Source organism: Diorhabda carinulata, chromosome 11 (genome assembly GCF_026250575.1).
Source record: "Diorhabda carinulata isolate Delta chromosome 11, icDioCari1.1, whole genome shotgun sequence".
Lineage (NCBI taxonomy): Eukaryota > Metazoa > Arthropoda > Insecta > Coleoptera > Chrysomelidae > Diorhabda > Diorhabda carinulata.
In genome coordinates, this window is record NC_079470.1 from 7574347 (window position 1) to 7595581 (window position 21235).

Sequence of the window (21235 nt, forward strand, 5' to 3'; positions counted from 1 at the left end):
TTATATATGTTCAAGATTTTCCTATATTTGAATATTAGTAACTAAATCTATTTTTGAAATTATCATCTTCGTTTTTTTATATATATTTAATTTCTGTACTCAATATTACCAAACTTTCCTGCGATCTCGCAAAACTAACAAATCATCTACGGATATCAATTCTTATATGAGTTGATCCAAAATTCCAACCCTCCATATTGTTTTTTTTATATATAGCTAGTGAGAACAGCTTAGTACACATTCTTGTTTTACGCTTATTTTTGTAGTAAACTCACTCGATTCTTCGTGGTTTGTTTGTAAATATTTTCATTATCTTTGTCATCATTTTCATCTTTTACTGTTTCTAATTATTTTCAATGAACTTCCTTATATTGTTAAACAGTTTCTCCAAAAATATAGTGCATGAAAGAATTTTCTCATATCTACTTATCAATTACTCACTTAATTATCTAATTGTAAATATTTTTGTGCTTCTGTGACTCTATTTGTCTCTACTATTATATATAAATATAGTGTGCAATATTTTTTTCTGATGTATTATAACGTTTGGTAATACTGGTGGTTTATTTATTCCTTCTTCATCCATATATTTCATTATTTGTTATTTTTTCTACTCCTTTCGCTGTTTCTTGTTTTAATGTTTTAATAGCTTCTACCACTCCTTCTGTTCTTATCTTCTTGAAATCTCTATTAATGCCTATGTTTACCGACTGGTGCTCACAAGCTCTTCGAAGTATTCTTTTAATATTTTTCAAATTTCTTCCCTTGTCTTTTATATTCATCATCAATATATTTCGCTTTCTTTTATTCTTGCTTTAGTGTTTTAGAGACAGTTTCATATTAATCAATACAGACGAAAAGTTCATTTCGACTAATCGTTCGAAGAACTTTTTCACAGTGTAAATTCCCAATTCGAAATTTTTATAGCGAAGACAATGTTTTCCGGTTAATCCTATCATCACGTAGTATTCGACGACAACCACGTGCATGATCCCGTTTTCTTTCCAATAGACAAAATGTGCCATGTGCCCTCAGTGGCGACTGCGTTAACGAAATTATTGATTTAGTAATGCAGAAAGATTGCAGGAGAGCAGGTACCGCGTCGTTGAAATGACACCAAGTTCTCAAAAAAAAGTCAGTAAAATTCGTACGAAAACTGTTTTTTAAGATAGAATGTGTTTCAATTGTGTTTTTGATATTGCAGTAAACGGTAAGTTTTCAGAAATGATTGGTGATTTTTTATCCTTCATAAATATTAAGTATAATCATAAACAGATCGATACTGCCTTGTGTGTCATTCGATTTAGATGAAAGGATATATGTAGCAATTACATAGAGTCATTTTAAAATTATTCTGAGTAATAATATTCACTATCAATAAAATTACTGTTCAAAAATCACCAATTCTTTTGACACATTTTTCTGGTAATAAAGTATTGTAATAATAAGTTATCAACTTCCATGGCTTCTTTAATTGTATATTATAAATAGAATCTCAAATTTACTAATTAATGTATAAGTATGAATACGGACAGACAAAAATAGGTCATTGCTTCAATAAACGCTCCCAACTCCATTAGTTTTACTTGAAACTAACAAAAAGTGAGATTGTCATATAAGAATTTCTCTAATACGCACTCAAATACATTTAGTTAACCCTGCCCTATGAATTGTTCAAAAATTAGAATAAAAAAATATTACCTACAAATTCCTGTTAACCAGTTACTAGTTAATAAATTAATTTGAAGACCTTTATTTAATTTATTTAGAAAATTAGAGGAATCAAAATATTTTGAAATACTTGAAATTAGTACTATGTTTACAAATTCGTGAAATTTCAATTGAATTGCTTGAGATATTATCAACTTTCATAATTATTAACTATAATTGAAATACATTAAACAGGAGTGCATAAACGGTACAATGCCGCAGAACCTTCAAAAATTATTATTACATAATTCCTTTATTATATCATCCCTTGATAAACTACCAACTAAAGGAAGACAATATAGAATTAAAAACCATAGGTGGACCATTACCAAAAATGATTATAGAAAAAACTGTAAATAGGGGGAAAAGCTACACCAAAAAATTTACTAAATGTATTTATGGCAAAAACGCTGGGGTTTGTGGTTGTACTCAGGAAATGCTTATATTGTTTCCTCTATTTAGAGGCGATAAAATAATTGCCATCGATGTAAAGTACTCAAGTATAAAGCTATGAGGTAATGTTATGAACTGGTTTAAGACATTGATCGTGAAGCCGGTCCTGTTCGGTCATGATGGAAGAGGAAACAATTTGGTGAACGCGTTGGATACAAAAAAATTCTCGGAATTGTTTGTTCACATGTTTTTTAATACAATGGACATTTGTTTATACGGAACAAATTTCTAGGAAGGCATTTTTATTTATTTATTTGTTTGTGTACTTTCTAGAATTCTAGAAATTCTTTTCTGAAATAAATACGTGCTTGTTTAGCATCGAGAAGTCAGTTTCTAATTCATGGTGTCATAGTGAACGGAACGAAACCGTAAGAAGTAACATTTGAATTTTAATAAATTTTAAAAGTAGTGAATACTCAACTATATGAGTAGTGATAATTTCATTATCATAGTGTCTAGTGTAAGTGGGGGAATAAGTAAGAGAGAGTGTGTATAAATTCACCCCACCGTTAGAAATAGTTCAAATAAATAATAAAAATATTACAGTAAGCCCATTTCTATTGCTATCCGAGGCTGCGATCGCAGTTCCGAGCAAACGCGGCAATTACTCTTCAAGCAAAAGAAATATATGCCATTTCCAGATCGCTGCTGCCGACGTATTCTTTATAATCGCAGTATCAATTGAAAATGCCGCCGCTCGTGAAATCAGATTTGTCATTCGTTTTCTAAATTCAAAGAAAGTTAATTGGCAAATATGCGAGGCTTACGGACAAAATGCTATGAGTGATTCAATGATTAGATGAGAGATACAGTTCAATGAAAGACGTGATCAAATGCATGAGGAAGAACGATGTGGACTGTCTTTGGTTACTGATGAACTGGTTTACGCAAGTGGAGAGAAACCTAGGTTGAAAACTGAACAACTGAAATTTCAAACTCTTTATGATGGGTAGCTAACTCCAGTTTTTGAAACGCAACAATGATGCGGTGATGATTCTCTTTCTCGGTTAGTCATGGGGATGAAACCTTGGTACATTACGACACCTTAGAAACGAGAGTCAATGGAATAAAGGCACATTTCATCCCCAACGAAAGTGAAACCTAAGCATATCTTGACTCCTAGAAAACTCATGTGCACCGTTTTTGGGTATAGAAAAGTTATTTTCATATATGTATTTTCCGTTCCCATTGTGGGAAATTTTTATAATTTTTTTCGTTGTTTCTTCCCTTCTTTTGGCCGTTTTGATCGTGTTTGTATTTTCCTATATTCCAAATGCTTCTTGTATTTCCATTAATTGGTGTTACGTTTCTCTAAATTGGTTTTGTATACCTTTTATCATGTTTGGGTCAACTGGACTTACAAAGATCACTTTGGTTATTAGGTCTGCTGTATCAAGTGGTGTTCCTCATCCCATTCGAGATTATCTTAGTCGTTCCATTCTTGATAACTTTCTGGTATTTTTGGATTTAGTAACTTCTCATAATCGTATCATCGCCATCCCTTCATAGAATTCCTATTAAGTATCTCAATCTTTAATTCTGCTATTATTTCTCTTAATTCTCTTTTCGTATTTTATTCTATTTTATCTTCTAGCTCTACCTAGTGTGATTATTGCGTCCAACTTCTTTATTATTACAAAACCTCCGGAATTGCTTTCTTTCTTTTAATAACGATCCTCTAGTTCCGACATTAAAGTAAATGCGATTTTTTTTTAGGTTATAAGTTTTCCTACTAGACTTACTTCTTTGTTGCTCAAATATATTTTTCAAATAACTTGTTGCACTATGTCGTGCTATTTTTTCCTCTTTGCGGGTCTCCTGGATGTTTGTTCCGGTATGTTTATTCCTGCTTCCTCTTATATCTTCATCCCATATCAGACCGAAGAAAGCAGGTGTTTTTTTTGTTGCTGGTTCTTTGCTTCTACCCAGAATCTATGGGGTAGTCTACCGTTGCAGGAAGGGATTTTTCACTAATTATTTGTGTGTTTTGTGCACCTGTGAGGTAACACAAAATAATTAGGACACGCAATTACTTACTAGGCAGGGCGGTCTTACAAACACCTACAGTAATGCCAGGATCAATCAATATTTCATAAATACGCGCACGGCACTCATACCAAATTAAGAAATGAAAAATAATGTTTACTTCCCGTATAAAATTCGGGAAACATCTAACAAATAGTCAGTCCACGTAGACTCTCATCTCCACTGTTTACCAATCATAACATCGAATCGTAAACATACATGCATTTCTATTGGCCGAAGCTGTATGTACACAATTTCTTCGAAATATTGATAGCAGACATTGGCGTTGCTTGGCGAGATTAATTTAATTGATAACTTTCTTTAAATAAATAGAAATAAGGGCGTTCTTTAGACCATGGGCGAATGAAGACAATGAAATTACACATTGTGGTGAGAATAAAGACAGATATGAATTTAATAAAAAAGATTTAGATATACAAACACATCAATCTGATAATGCAATCATAAGAAGAATTGCTGAATTAATTGGAGTAAATAAATTTTACTTTTATCGAGTAGTCACGAATCAGTTGACAAAGCTACTAAATATTTCATACGTAGCACAATTTATAGTTTAAATAAGGAGAACAGGGTTGCGACATTAGAAGTAATATAGCAATTGGTAGCAGATTATCCAGAATTCAATTATATCAGTTTAGAAATACTGCGTCAAGTTTTATCAGCATGTGGTTTTAAACACAAAAAACTAAATAAACGGATGGTAAGGATCGTTTGATGGTAACAAGGTTATTTGCGTCAGATAAGAGACTACCGAAGTTCTAATATACAAATAAATTATCTAGATGAAACATGGTTTGACAGTCACAATGTAGTAAATTTCGTTTGGGTTCACAATAGTAAAAATTGATATTTGAATGGACAGGAAAACGCATTATATTTCATCCCTAATACTTTATTAATATCTGCTCAGAAAATTTAAAACTGTGCAACTGATTATTGTGAAGATATGACAGCAGAATTAAAAAAGTGGTTTAATGAACAGTAATCGTTATGAAGAACGCATCAACTCCTGAAGATACCAAGAAACAAAGCTCAAATTGTAGCATTTAAGTCTGAAGAAAATATTCCTGTCAGCGATCGTAAAAAAGGCCCAAAAAGCAAAGAATTGCTTACTGTTGTTAAAGGTCCAAAGTTAGAGGCAATTTATTATATTGATAAGCTGTGCAATGAACATACACTTCTCAGATTACCTCCTTACTATTGCATATTTAACCCTATAGATTTAATATGGGAAAACGTAAAATTAGAATTACGAAAATATAATCGTCTCCAGAACTCGTCTATTTGCGTTCTATAATTTAATAATCAGTTGTAGCAAGCTAGCGAGGTATGAAAATGATTTTTTTCTAAGTTCCAAGTAGGACTATAATTAAGTGCATCTGACTAAATAACGGCGTATAAAGCCTTCCAATTAATAATGATTCGATATAACGAATTCTTTCTCGCAGTAGATATACATATTTTTAAAAGTATTTCTAAAAATAATAAATTTGTAAAATGAGGTATCAACGCCTATGGTAGATGGATCAAACTGAATTGTCGGCAAGGGTTTTTATAATCTGCAATTGATATTGGAAATAGACAAATAAATAAGTAACACTTTCACATTACCGGTATTGTGGTAAACTGCAGCTGGTGAATCTAGTTAAACTTTTGGAGAAATGTCATTACAAACACAGCTAGCATTTCTTATAGTTTATTGTATATAATCAAATGTCTGTACTTATCATTTCAATATCTAATTATCAGAAATCTGTTATGTATCCATAACTACCTCTGATTATTATTATTTCGTTCTTACATGTAACAAATAAAGCAAATATCATTCTTTGTACGATACAATTTTGACGTGTAAGATTTATTTATTTCTTATGAATTCTATGCATATGCAGGGAACTGAATAAATTTTTTTTGTTTCAGATCATTAAATGGGTATTTTACAAGATTTTGTATATTGTTTAACTCATTGGTCATTTGGGCTCTTCGTTTTAATAAGTTTGGTAGCCTCAGAATACACTGGTGCGGAAACGGTAATATGTATTTTTGTCGCTGCTATAGTATCGATCCTTTCGGGTAAGATTTTTTTATTAGCTACACCATTACTCGTTTTAACACACGATTTTGAATTTTATCAATGATCAGGTGCAAAGCGGTCACAGCTGCTTCTATTACTTCTTGAAATTAATGCCCGGTATTACTCAAATACATGTGGTCTAAAACACGTGTAGTTGTAAAATTCCCGAATAATTTTAGTCATATTATACACAAGACTATAAACAGCAATCGGTTACAAATCCATCTTGAAAGTATTTCAGAGGAATTTTAGAATGTTTTTATTTGTGCCTAGTTGTTATTACCAAGTATGCGATAATACCAATAGTGGAAAATAGTGGAAAATCAACTGGATTCTGATAAAGCTTTTTTCATTTAAAGGAAAGGGGTCAACACTATCTAAAGATATGAGTCCTTACTCTTGTTTGATAAACTTAATATTTAAACTTGAGTACAACAGTAAAAACTCCTCCAACTCCAAAAAACTCCTCTAATTTGATCAAAAAAGGGCCATGAACATGAACACCTCACATTCTCCTGAAGTTTTTTGTAACTACTATTCTATTTTGACTGATAAAGCTCACCTTATTCATAATAATATATCGAAATAATATACGTTTTTTTAATGATTATTAGTATGGAGTGCGAAATTATAGGTACTTGAAGATCGGATATGAAATCGTTAAGTAAAATCTATGAAAGAATTAAGCGAGATCCAAGCGAAACATCGAGTAGAGTTGTGTTAACAGCTCCTTGCTCTGCCAAAAAATGATATAAACTATAGAATACGAAGGATTATACTTCGAATATTAAAGTTTTATTTTAATATGTCTATTAAATAAAAAAAGTGAACATTGGAAAACATTGTGTGTATCATGAACATTCAGTTTATAGGTTAATCAACGAGTAGAGTTAAATATCAGTGTAGATTGGTGAAAATTAATAAAAATCTGTGCATCTACAATAATACAGAATCATCAATAAATTTTCTAACAATATAAAAGGCGAATTTAGTATAAATAACAGACGCATTAACAAAATGACGTTGAAAAATTAATATTTATATAATGTTGTTTTCAAACTTAATTCATATTTTTAGGACTATGTTCTTATACTACTTCGATACCGCAGGAACAATACAGAAAAAAAAAGTTTACGGATGTACTAGAATTTCTGATACTGTGGTTAGATATTTTAACAAATTTAGTAGCAGCCGCTACGTGTGCTCGCCTGGCTAGTGCCACTGTGGATTATATTAGCAAAGGGCACTTTCGAGAGTTCCTTTTCGGAATGGAACAACATTCCCTAGGAGAACCGTGGCCGGATGTTTTAGGAGTAACCATCATTGTTGTGGTTACGATTCTGTTCATGTTGGGCCTTGAGGTAAATAAGTTTCACATTATAGATCAAAAGTTTCTGAGGTTTTGTTAAAAAATTACAAAGAAATTTATTCGCTGCGTGTTTGCATAGTAAGATAGAACACTCAATCGATAATATCTTGTTATATAGTTGTATTACATAAAGTAATAATTTTGATTTATTGATAGATATTATTATTTCCAAAAATAATATTCAATTATCATTAAAACCAATTGATATTGAACTAAAGTATACAGTATATTTGCATCGATATTACGGAATAAGGAATTTATTAAAAATTGAAACGTACTAAGTTTGAGTCAGGAACTCTTTCGTATCTATAGTGAACCAATAATCACAAGTATATTATCTGACTCATTATCTTCAGAGACCTTTTCTCTGGTGGTTCTATAAATCGAAAGAGCTGGTGAGAAAGATGAGAAATGATATATTTTGGGCAAACACTTGAAGAAATAACATTCACTTAACTATTAAAAATAATGTAGAGAGGTCCAGAAAGTAAACTATTTGTCAACATACTGGAACCGAACTCTATATAGAGGGCGGAGAACAAAGAAGCGGTTCCTTCGATTTACGTCAATAATTAGATAAAGGAGTCTATAATAAATGCATATATATTTTAGGGCGCAATTTATGCCAGGCAATAAAGATGAGAATAATTTGTCTTGTATAAAAACTTCTTCTTCTATCCCTTTTCTCATGACGTGGTTCTACGTACGTCTACACCTCGGTAATCATATCGAACGAATCAGTGGTCTTTTACAACTTTGCTACCAGATTCTAAGCCATCTTGTACCCTGCTAATTTGTCTTATGCCGTTGCTCTTCTAGTAAAATATGCACTGTTATTTCAGCTGTTTGTTGATGATTTTAACTACTGGGTCAGTTAATGTTTTTCCAACATCCAGTATATGTCATGACAAATCTCACAACGTTTTCCAGTAAATTCTTCCTTTTCTCATAATTGGTATATTCATATTTCCCCATATAATGTCCTTAAAAGGCCACTACTTTTGTTATATTTCTGCTACTTGTAATGTTGACGTCGAGGTACATGAAACTAATAATCTTATTCGCTGTTTAAGCATATACAACGAATTTGAAACTTCTTGGTTCTTATTTAGTTTTCTGTGAATATATTTACGTCCCTCCTTTGAATTTGTCTAGCTTTATCTATAGATCGTCCTCATTCCGATTCTGACCAAATAATTTGGAAGATAATTTGAATCAGAATGTAACTCCAAGAATTTGTAGATCGCAAAATCGTCAATAGAAAAAAGCAATCCAATTGTATGAACAACAGATACTGGAAAAATCGAAATATCTATTCGGTCATACAGACAACAGAGCACAGAGAAGAGCTTTGTTTGGTCACTAACAATTTTCAGAACTGCAAATGATGATATTTAGTAAAACTAGCGATATTTTTCATAAACTTTGTGCTTGATATCTGTAAGCCAATATACTTTACCTTGGGAAGAATATGTGCTACTAAGATGAAAATGCTTCTTTATATCTCTAGAGTTATGTCTCATGTCACAAAGCATCTTTTAAAAGAGAAACAGAATAGTTTGAGAAATATTTAATATATCTTATAATTTATAATTCTTAAAATCTTTCACTAACATTAATTTAAAGCCAACGTTTTTAGTGTTATTTTATATAGGTATACTATAAATAGCTTCAAGCAATTTTAAGGATTCCTATTATTTTAGGGATCTCACACTATATCCGTACTGGTTATAGTAACGTTATTATGTGGTTTTGTATTTTTTACAATTACTGGAAGCCTCTACACTGTGATAAATTTCAAAAAATGGTGCGAAAGTTTTAAAGTACATACATTCAGAAGAGTAAGTAACTTGTGTCGTAATTGCATCCTCTAGAAAAAGTATTTGTCATTTCTAGGTTTTGAAAGCTGCGTCGAAATGTTTTTATGGATTTGTACATATTTTTCCAAGAGTAAATAGAAACGGAAGTGCAAAAATGTTTGCAATAATTTTTACACCTCTGATCATTTATACAACAACTGCAATAATATTTTCTATGATGACACATCATAAGTAAGTTTTAGATATTCAATAAAAAATAGAGTTCAGTTCCTTGAAAACAAATAGAAATAAGTTAGAATTGCTGGAACCGTTAGCGATATTCATACTGAATACACTGTTTACACAACCACTACACCAATACTCACAATTACACTATCTGATGCGCGTTTCGAAGATAAACCTTCAGTCTCTGAAGACGATAACTGGGTTATCCAGACGCCCGTCAGACAGTGTAATTGTGAGTGTTGGTGTACTGGTGGTGTGAACAGTGTATTCAGTATCTCTCAGGAGAGATACGTGATTAAGATCAGTAACTACTAAAATTCATTCATTGGTGTAGAAATAAAATGAAATTTCTAAAATCTAATAAAAAGTCTACGCTGTGATATCGTGGAAAAACTTCTCGGGTATAAACTGGAGCTGTAACCTTGAAATATTGCTTTAAATATTATTCATTATCCAAGAAATTTCGCTTGTGTTTGGAGTAATTATGGTGATAGATAGATCACCCCAAGAAGCTTTTATCCAAGATAATGAGATAATTAAAGAACAAGCAACGTGATTCTCTTGGAGAAAGTACATCTTAAGTGGATATTGGGAGAGGAATCTACAGAAATACATGCCTTTGAAAGGTGTGGGGAAAAATTGATTGAAATGTATATAGCGATCAATTCCGATAGTCAGGCTGCTATAAGAGCTTGTATTACCATTTATCGATTCATATCTGGTTTGAGTCATTACGTACTCGTGCAAGCGTACCAATGGCAAAAGCCATTCACTGGAACGGAACCTTTTTGAGGTATTCACCTACAATCAAGATTTCCAAGAGATAGAAAAATCTGGAAGAGAATTACTGACGGATTCTTCTCGGACTGGATCGTCACAAAAAGATCCTTCGGAACTTTTATGCTTTGACATCTAAGAAATATCGCTATCTGTACAGAACAGATTTCGAGAAAGAAAAAGTAGCTTCGGATAAGCTAGCTACAGAATTTCAACACAAGAAAATTCTTTGATTTCTTTGAAAACAATTCTGGTATTAGAATTGGAAGTTGAAGCGTAACTTTACCCTTCCTACACACTTCAATAGTCTAGACACGAGCTCGAGAAATTTTCTTGAAGCAAATTAATTTTAATGTTTGTCCTTATCTAAACTGTCTTTCCCTTATTTCATTTAACGGTATTCTATTCTTGTAACCTTCTAAAAGCATTTGCACGTTCAAAGTGGAATATGATATTCACCTATTTTACATAGAAACATACCTATCAATATGATCCAGATTATCGAAAACACATACTCAGACAATCAAATTTAGGCTCGCATTAACGGTAAACAAACAAAACCCCTACTAGTCAATAGATGTATCAGACAAGGAGACCCGCTTAGTCGCATTTTATTCAACATAATAGTGGATAAAACCATGAAATAGGTGCGGCTAGACAAAAGTTACGGAAAGGGTGATAGGTAAATCAAAATCCTGTGCTATGCCGATGACGCCATGATATGTGCTGAAGATGAAGATGATCTTCAAAGTTATTAAATATCTTTAATCTCATAGGAAAACAGAATAATATAACCATTTCGACTGAAAAAACTATATACAGGACAACATCCAAAGAGCCCATTAAATGCAAATTAGAACTAGAAGGTCAAATAATACAATAGAGATACAAGTACCATAGAATTGACATAACCAGTTATGGAGTCGTAGAAAACGAGGTAATAGGACAAGTAGCTATAGCAAACAAGGTCGCTGGATGTCTTCAGAACGTGGTAAGGCGGAATAAACCCTTACATCAAAAACAAGACCTAAAACATTAAAAACGAAACCACTCTTGGAGATCACAAAAATGAAAATTCTCAAGCGGAACTCGAAAAAGAGTGAAACATTAACCACAGCGTAACAACAATGCAAATCAACATATAAGTCGACTGACAGACGATACTAGTAAAAATATCAAGAGATAAATGTTATCTTGGATCATGGATTAGAGGTCGACCCTGAAAGAGGTGGAGTGACAATTTAGATGAAGAAAGCTATCGAAGAAGAATCAGGCGTTAGACCTATTATGGAAGAAGGAAGAAGACGGTATTCTGTTCTTCTAATCGCCGATAAAAAATGATCAAAACCTTAAATACATACAAAGTAGTGACGTCTCTCACAATCAATCAGAAATCCTTCTGTATATTACAACAGATTTTTAACCTAATATATATCGATTTAAGTGAAGAGAAAATCGCATAAATTTACTACTACTACTACTGAATAAACATAACAGTACCAAGTTATCTACAAAATTAATTAGGTAGTTTAGAGAAGATCCAAATCTAGAGCAATTCCACAAAGCTCCTACAAATCCAAACAAACTGATTTGGCAAGTCTATTATTCTTAAGCTACGTAATCATATTTTGTCATACAAAACCGATTCAATTAATTTGATATTAATCAAGTACTTCAACTGAAGCTTTCATTTATTTGATTATGAAAAAGTTGAAAAGTAAAAATCTTGCCTACTGAAGCGTACAACTACTCCAAAAAGTCTTTTCACTGATAGTGATTTTGATTTTTTAGAGAACTTGTTGGAACAGCAATTCCACTTGTACAAATTTTCGAAAGTCGTGACGTTGATTGGGCACGACCAATTATATCTGCTTGTACTATTTTTGTGGTATGTCTGTTATTAATACAAATTTTACCAATGGTTTACAATGCTTTTGTTAAACTTGGCAGTAAAGAATGGAGGATTTTCGTACCGTCTATTCAATACAGAACTGTAATGACGGGAGCTCCCATTCTCGCTATATTTGCAGCAGGTAAGATCTAAGAATTTTGTTTTTTTAACCTTTTATAAAATTTCTTTTATTTTTAAAAATTTTTCAACTCATCCTATTTTATTTCTCTGACTTTTCACAACCTTCCTATAGTATATTAATTTATGTTGGAGAGACAATAAACAATAGAAAGAGTTATCAATGAGGTATTAAATATATCTAAAGGTGATAGAACTGCTATTGGCTGCTTCTGGGAAATTACTTCACTATAAATATACAAACATTTCGTTGAGCAGCCCCTTAGGTACGTCTAGTCTTAAATACAATCTGGGCTAGAAACGTGGACTACTAAAACAAGAAATTGTGATTTAATTCATGAGATGTTTCCTTTGGGGGAAGCGTGTTTCGAGCTCCAGTCCACGAGCTCTATTTATATCGAAGCAGAATAGAACACCATCAATTATTACATCCCAATGGAATCATCTTCTAAGTCGTAGGAATAGACATGTTTAGTACCTATACAAAATAATATCCATACATTCTTTATAATATACATATATGTTTTTCTTGATTTTAGGAAGTCTGTCTGCCATATTAGCCTTCGCTTGTCCACTAGCACATTTAATCAAACTCTTAAACACAGCAGCACTTCTTAAATGTGCTTTGGTATCCTGCCAGTTAGTTTATAATAGATATAAACCTGAGATTAATTATGATTGTTTAGGTGAGTAAAAATATAAAAATTCCTCTTTGAATATACAATTATATGAACTGTTACCCCTATTTCCCCCGAACAAAAGGAAATTGACTTGAATTCTTAAAAATGGGAATTCCATTTGTCAAAAATAGAATTCAGCTCATGCATTCCTAATCTTTTTGAATTTTAATTATCAGGAGTGAAAAGAAACATTACTTTTTGATTCATTTTTCAGGAATTAATAACCTATCGAGATTCTTAATAATATGAATCGATTTATTTCCCTTTTTTCTACAGCGTCTGTACTAGACCTTGATGTTAAATCAATGTGTCCTCTTCATCAATGAGGTTTTGCTGTTGTGATAGGGAAAAGCTCAACAGGATAATAGATAATAAATACAGTCGAATGTGAAAGCTAATTACCTACATCTGGGGCTGGTAATATTCGTACTATTACACACTATTACCACTTGTCACACTACTACCAAGCCTGTTTTGATAATTATCTTAAGAGATACACATAGATACACAAAATTTTCTCTTCTCTTCGATCTCTGAGGGTTACTTAATTATTAGTATTGTACCAGAAGTACCTGGCACAACAAAGAAAACACAAAAATCTGGCGAATAGGGTTGCATGAGCTAGCAATTCGAACTAATTCATTAATTTTGACCATTGCAATAACGAATGTGTGACTCGATGCATTGTCTTAATAAAACAAAATTTTCTTCTTAGCCAAATGCGGGCGGTTTTACTTCATTTCATCGCTCTAACGTTGCAATAAGTGTGGAATTGTATTTGTCTCTTTTGGAGCCGGCTCTCCCTTTTCACCTCATTGTTTGAATTGTTCTTCTGTTTCCAGTGCAAATTGATAGACCCACGTTTCATCCATGGTTATGAAACGGCGCGAAAATCAGGCTTTATTTCTGTGAAAGATTGCCAAACACTCGATGGAAACATTTTCACGACGCTGTTTTCGTTCCATTGTGAGCAAATCTGCACCCATCTTGCACACAGCTTTCTCATGTCCAAATATTCAATTAATAAGCGATGTACCACACCTTTTGAAATGCCTATTATGTCTGTTAGCTCACGCACATACAGTCGACAATCATCCAGTACCGATTTGTGAATTTTCTTCGCCATTCTGGAGTCGTCACCTCATTTGATCGACCACTGTGATGCTGGTCTTCGCGGTTCGTACGGCCTTGTTTGAACTCTGCTACCCAATATTTTACTGTTGATAACGATGGAGCAATCTAACCCAGAGTAGAATCTAGTTTAGCTTTTATATTGTTTGGTCTAATGCCTTTCAAATAAAAGTGTCGTATCACATAACGATGACCAATTTATATTATGAATGTGAGTGAAGTGGTACTAATGAACAACCTAGTTCATTAGAATTTCGTTCCTAGCAACAAAAAAATTGTTGCTTTCTTAGAAAAAAGCTGAAATTTTCTTGTATAGTTCGAATGAGCTCTTTTGAGTCGGATGTATTTGTCAACAAAAATCTAAAAATTTCAGTTCATAACACCAACGTCCAGTACAGTAAACTTCATGGAAACGGTGGGACACCTTTAATAAGAAGTAATTTTAACTTGTTGAATATCAAGGAGAAATTGAGAAATTGGTTCAAGAAAAAACCATATTATATTCATAAGCTTGGCTCTCCAAAAAACATCACACAAAAATTAACCACTAGAAGAAGAAGAATTGGTAAGTAAAAAATGTCACATGACTTACACTACAGTTGAATACGTGCTTCTTTTAACAGCATTCTTTTCTCACATCTGTTACTCTCGTTTAATAATACGCTGTCATTCTTTCACAAGATATGTTTTTAGTTTGAGGATACAAGAATGATGTGTGTTAAGATTTATATTTCAGTTTTAATTTTTGAATAAAAAAATTAAAATCTTCCTAATATCAAAATGTTACATATGTTTGTTTGAAAATAAGTGGTGTTGACGCAAGTATTACTGCAAACGGCGTAGCTACCGCCATCTATGCAAAATTTTTAACGTTCGTAGACATAGAAAAATTAAAAACTCTTTGAATTAATATTTATCTATTACTTTCTAGGAGAATAACTCACCTTTATGTCTTACTTTCTTACGAAAATAAATTATATCATCTATCATGATTGTCTCTTAAAAAAAACAAAAACATTTTCATAGCAAACTTTATTTTCTTAATATTAGAAATCATACAGTATGGGAAAACTGAATGGAATTGATTTATTATTTCAGTCAATCTACGAGAATGGTCCCAGAAGAAACTTGCCCAACAAAGAAAACACAAATTTTGAATAAAATATAATTATTTTTCTTCATTCACTTTTCTCATTATTAATCAATAAGTTCGATACCTTTTTTATAATAAGAATCATCAAACTCCTCAAAATAGTAATTAACTGCCGTTATCATTTCTTCAAGTCTGGAAACAGAAAATAATCCGAGGAGGCTAAGTCTAGTAAATAGGGTGCATGGGGCTGCAATTCAAACTTTAATTTATTAATTTTGGTCATTTAAATAACGGATGTGTGAGCTGGTGCATTGTTTTGATGAAACAACACTTTCTTCTTAGCCTAATGCGGCCATTTTTGCTTGACTCCTTCGCTCAAACGTGGTAGTAATAAGCTCAAATATTACTTGCCGTTGATAGTTTTTCCATTTTCAAGATAGTCAATGAAAATTAGCTCACGCGCATCTCAAAATACCGATGCCATGACCTCGACTACATAGGGAACGGTCATTCCCTTCTTTGGAGCCTGTTCTCCCTTTTCAGTCCATTGTTTATACAGTTCTTTTGTTTCGGGTGTGAAGTGATTGACCCACGTTTCGTTCATGATTATGAAACGTCGCAAACACCCGATGGAAACATCTTCACAACGCTGCTTTTCTTCCATTGTAAGCAAACGCGGCACTCATCTTTCTCATAGAATTTTGAGCCAATATACGATATATCTCACTTTTTGAAATGCCTCCTTATCACTTGATCTTCGCAGGTCGTACGGCTTCGTTTAAGCTCTGCTACCCAATATTTTACTGTTGATAACAAAGAAGCAGTCTCACCCAGGGTAGAATATAGTTCAGCTTTTATATTGGTTGGAATAACCCCTTTAGAATAAAAGTATTGCAGCACATGAGGATGACCTTTTTTTCCATGTTTAAAAATTCACTGAAAACGTTCACTATTAATAGCTTCCACACAAATACTAAACAATGTGACAACTTTTTCAAGCAAAACTACTGCCATCTCTAGGTTTGTCCAGGTACTTCTGGAGCCATCTTCGTACAATAATTATGAAAAATGTAAATTTAAATTATAAATTAACTTTCTTCAATACGTAAATAAGATTCATATCTGGTGACAGTATTTAAAAGTATGTGTTAGTACATTATTTAATATTGTGTATTTGTAATTAACATTCAATGATAATTTCAATTACTTCGTTATTTAAATACCTATTATGACATTCTACTTTATCCATCCATAATTATGATCCCTGTATGGGCGTTAAGGAAACTAACATCCTGGAACAGATAGATTACCAGGGATTCCGGATCTCATATTGTGCTTTTAGTATTAAGTTACAGTATATCTATAGCGATTAATCTTGTGTTGATTAGTCGCTTTGGAAATTAACTTGTGTGTTCCTTATAGAACAATGGCAGTTCATGAAAATACTAGCTATACCAGAAGGTGTCGTATGAGAAGAAGAAGATTAAAATGAGGCGTATTATTAAGTTTGCCAAAATCATCATCCGTAAAATTTTAATTTTCATATAATTTAATTGCCCGCATCATATTATGCCGAAGGCTTTTGGACTTCTTCTATAGAAAAACGTAGCATCCTTCACCCTGTCGTATTTTTTCACAAAATTGTATGTAAATACACCACTCAATCTAACCATCCTAGGAGTCAACTCGATCGTTTTAGATAGACCGTATCTTTAGTTTCAAATTTGAAATATAGATTAGGCAAGGGCTCCGTCATCATCAGATCATAATGCGACTCCGCAGCCAGCGTTTTTTACGATAATGGTGTGCTCTAAGGTAACCTAACCTATTAACCTACATTAGGCTAAGTTCGGTAGGTACCTAGTAATCTGACCTAGTACGGCGCCCATAGCTGGAATCAGCATTTACATTCTAACTTGCAAGTATTTTGTGTTATTTGTGAGTTAAGGTCTGTGTATTCGTGTGAGTGTTCTCATTAACTTGTGCTAGAGGATAACGTTACAGGTAGTGAGTTAAATTGACTGGTCAACGTGGAAAAAACCAAGAACTGTTTATAAATAAAAGAAACAGGTTCTAAGTGACTTTAGTTCAATTTTTATAGTGAATTTAATAGAATTATTAAATATTTCTGGCGGATATTTTTGTGTATACACTGATAGAAGGATTTGAAAGACCAATTTTCTTATAGACCTTTTTTAGCACCAAACAAACGTTACTTAATATTTAAAATATTCTGTTAGCAGTCAATAAATCTGATATCCATTTATTAAATATCAACAAAAGTTTTAAATAGTAAAAAAAATGTATTTTGTGTCGAAAAATAGTAGTTATGATACAGGGTTCAAATATAAAACATCTGATAACAACATATCATTGTTTATTACTTCTAGAAGAACGAGAATGTCTTCTTCTAGACGATTATAGCATTAATACGTTAACAGTAGATCCTGCTGAAGATACTGCTTCAGAAGCTGGTGATGAATCAGTGGCTGGTACTGATGATGAAAATTCTGGTAGCTCTACTGACATTGATATTGTAGTGGAAGAATATAAAGAAGGTTTAAAAGTAATTATTATCATATTATTTTTAAAAATCATGATTTTATAAAACATTTTCTTATTTTTATCTATTTGAGGTTGCAACTGTTGGAAAATTTAACGAAAATAGACGATCTACAAGAATAACCTCATTGATCGTGGTGATTTGTATAATTGTAATAATAATATCGTCGATTTGCTTGGCTCTATACTGCCAAAGAATTTTAAACATATATTGGCCAAGCATTTTAGGTATGATAATTTATTTAAATGTTCTTTTGTTTCAAATTTCTGATAAAACAAAGATCTTATGAAACTGTAAGTTTTACGTAATGCTGTAATAACATTTGAGCATATTAATGTATGTAATTTAATCTTTTAGGTCTATCCATATCAATTATAATTATAACAGCGATGCCTCAAAATAGCGCAGACAAATCAAAAGAAGCAATTTTGCCGTCCATTATATTTCCTTTATGTAATGTATCTACTGTCGCACTTAGTATTAGTCTAGCATCTACAATATTTATTGATATTTGGCAGGGAATAGTTTTTTGGTCTCTAGCAGGTTAGTTTTTAAATTAATTAATCAGTTATAGCTAATCTTCTGATGTATACAGTTTTCTCAGAAAATTCAAAAGAGATTTCCTTAACAGATTTTAGTGTGATGTATTCTCAGGTAATTATTTTAATTCGATCTCTTTTGGTCTATAATACAGGCTTTATCCACTGACCAAACTTGGAAAAACCCTAGTGGAAAATTTGTAAAATCATTTATATTTATTATCATGACCAACTAAGCTTTCGCTATGTATATATTTATTTCCCTGAAAAAATTCCTCTGTTTTCCAATCATTTTGAAATAATCAAATTTCCACTTATTTTGTTGAAACTTGAAAATTTAAAATCGTCACATTATCGATTTAATTCTCTTTTTCTTGTTGTACCCACTTTTTAAATAGAACCTGTGTACACAGTTCTTCTTCTTACTTGTCTCCCTATTTATTTTTTTATCGAATCTTCTTCTCTCTTTTGAAATTGCTATTAGGGTTGCTTTTTCATTGAGTTGAAAATCAGACATCAAGTCTTGCAGTTATTCACAAATATTTTATACAATTTTTCAACACTCCAAAACACAACCTTGTTGAGCTGGTACTAGCGAGTTGCTTTTAATGTTAAATATAAAAGTTGTTGTAACTATAATGGAACCATGTTCATTTTGAAATTCAGGTATATTAAATCGAGTACAATTTCAAAAATATTTAGATACTTCATTTATAAGAGCGCTACATTTTTTTGTCTTTCAGGTTTACTACTTTTTTGGCGCTGCGATTGCTGCACCTGTGAAGGACTATTTCGAAGTCCGAAAATACATAATCAAGTTAACATAACACCAAACACTTCGATGACTGCTGAATGCAATTTTAAGGAGCGCATGATGCCCGTACCTGTAACAGATACTATTTACATCACTAGATGACACGACGATTATTTGGATGATGAACTTATTATCTCTGATTCTGAAGAAGATATTTAAAAGAAAAATATATATTAGAATGTAAAGTTGTAGGCGATTCGTGGGCAAGTAGTAAAATATTTTTTTCGGCTAAATAACTGTACATTATCACTGTAACTTAGCAAAAAACAAGTCACTCTATAAACAATTTCATCAAATTACTTTATATCCATTATATCAAGTTATAAAATTACTCATTAACAAATTACTAGGTTCTCATTAATATTTATTTTTTTATACTTTATAACAGTAATTTCTTAACTATGATAAACTTTATTTCCTTATTAAATTCAAGTGACATCTCTTGATAAATATACTACTATTGACGTCGTTGAATCTGTAAAATTCTTCTTCTTTAAAAGATTAAAAATTCTAACTCTTCCTTCCTTATTCATCCTTGAATCCGTTTGCCTAATTCGTGAGTACGGTTATTCAATTTCAGAAAGACCGTTGCATTGCTATCCACTTAGGAACGCGGAGCATTACCTTTACCTACCTACTCCACGTTCAAAATTAGTTGAGGGCTCAATATTTTACAATGCAAAAAAAACTGAACAATCACTTGCTAATTGAAATCAAATCGATATCATATTTTCCCGCATTCACTTCTACTCTTAATAATATTCTTTAAATACGGGCATGCTACATATTGGTTTAATTTTTGCTATGGACTTATAAACTAATTATTACCTATAACTTTGTTCCTCATTGTGGTTTTGTTCTGTATATTGAAATTTTATTTTATTTGTATATTTATTTAGCTATTTTTATGTGTGTTTTTTAGTTTTTACAGGCTTTTGTCTACAAATTGTAACAATTTTTTGACAATAAAGCATTTCTCTCTATATATAGTTCGAGACATTGCAAGATGTTTAGCAAATATTTTGGTAACTGCAATTAGATATATTACTTATTGTGGAAGTAATTATCAAAAATACTAGATAATTAATGGTGATCTTCCAATTATTTTTTGTTATATTTCTTAAAAATATGTTACGTTGTGGCCTATTTAAAAATTTTATATAAAAATTAAATTATTATTTTGGTAGTTGATGTTCATTTGGGGTTAACTTAGTAATAGCAAATAATATTATCTAAATATATGTTATTGGTGCACTATATTCTTTATGTTTTTATAACTAATCATTTCAGAAATATATTATGAATATTTGAAATATTATTTTTTCCATACGAAGTTTACTTATGAAATGTATAGATTGTGGATTAAACGTCTCATATTTTGGTTTTTTGCTACGTTAAAGTAGAATCAGCGAGACTTGATTTGAATCGCCTATCAATGCAATTGTTGGAGTTGAAAATGGGATTTGTTTTATATACTTAGTTTCACATTCAATAATAAATATAAAATTGTTGATAGTGATGAATAATTATTGATTACATTTATCTTTGTGAAATAAAGTTTGCTTTATTTTTTTTGCCTCATTTATCTAACCCAAATCTTCGATTTAGTGTCTTTAAAGATTAAGTAATAAATATTTGAGAATATTGGTTCTGTTAAATATTAAATTAAATTAAATTCTCATTCAAATATAGCAAAATTATTTCTGTGATTTTTACTGTATCAACTGTTCTATTTTTCAATGAAATCCCTTTATATTAATTATTATTAAGTATTAGAGCATGACTCTTTCATAGAGCCTTTTACTTTCAATAAGAATCTACTTAACAGTCTTGTGAAGTTATTTTGCACTAATTTAAGTAATTAATTTCAATTTAAAAAATTTTATTTGAGCCATCAATACTTGCACTTTTT

The 21235-nt window shown here is 31.6% G+C and overlaps 1 protein-coding gene across 1 annotated transcript; it reads left to right on the forward strand.

Annotated features, from left to right (window-relative positions):
* Positions 1–1052: 1052 nt before the first annotated feature.
* LOC130899419 (probable cationic amino acid transporter) lies at positions 1053–20895 on the forward strand. Its single transcript, XM_057809345.1, has 12 exons — positions 1053–1210; positions 6130–6282; positions 7361–7644; positions 9356–9493; positions 9549–9703; positions 12266–12507; positions 13043–13189; positions 14688–14879; positions 17798–17973; positions 18044–18197; positions 18328–18513; positions 19253–20895. Exons 2-12 carry the CDS (start codon positions 6138–6140, stop codon positions 19423–19425), a joined length of 1992 nt encoding a protein of 663 aa, XP_057665328.1. The 5' UTR covers positions 1053–1210; positions 6130–6137; the 3' UTR covers positions 19426–20895.
* The last annotated feature ends 340 nt before the right edge of the window (positions 20896–21235 follow it).

Excerpts from the sequence above, each read along its gene's own strand:
- LOC130899419 (XM_057809345.1), top strand. The coding sequence starts at position 6,138 with ATGGGTATTTTACAAGATTTTGTATATTGTTTAACTCATTGGTCATTT. Across the intron at positions 12,508-13,042 it reads TCTCGCTATATTTGCAGCAG|GAAGTCTGTCTGCCATATTA; the intron begins GTAAGATCTAAG and ends TCTTGATTTTAG. Across the intron at positions 18,198-18,327 it reads ATATTGGCCAAGCATTTTAG|GTCTATCCATATCAATTATA; the intron begins GTATGATAATTT and ends TTAATCTTTTAG.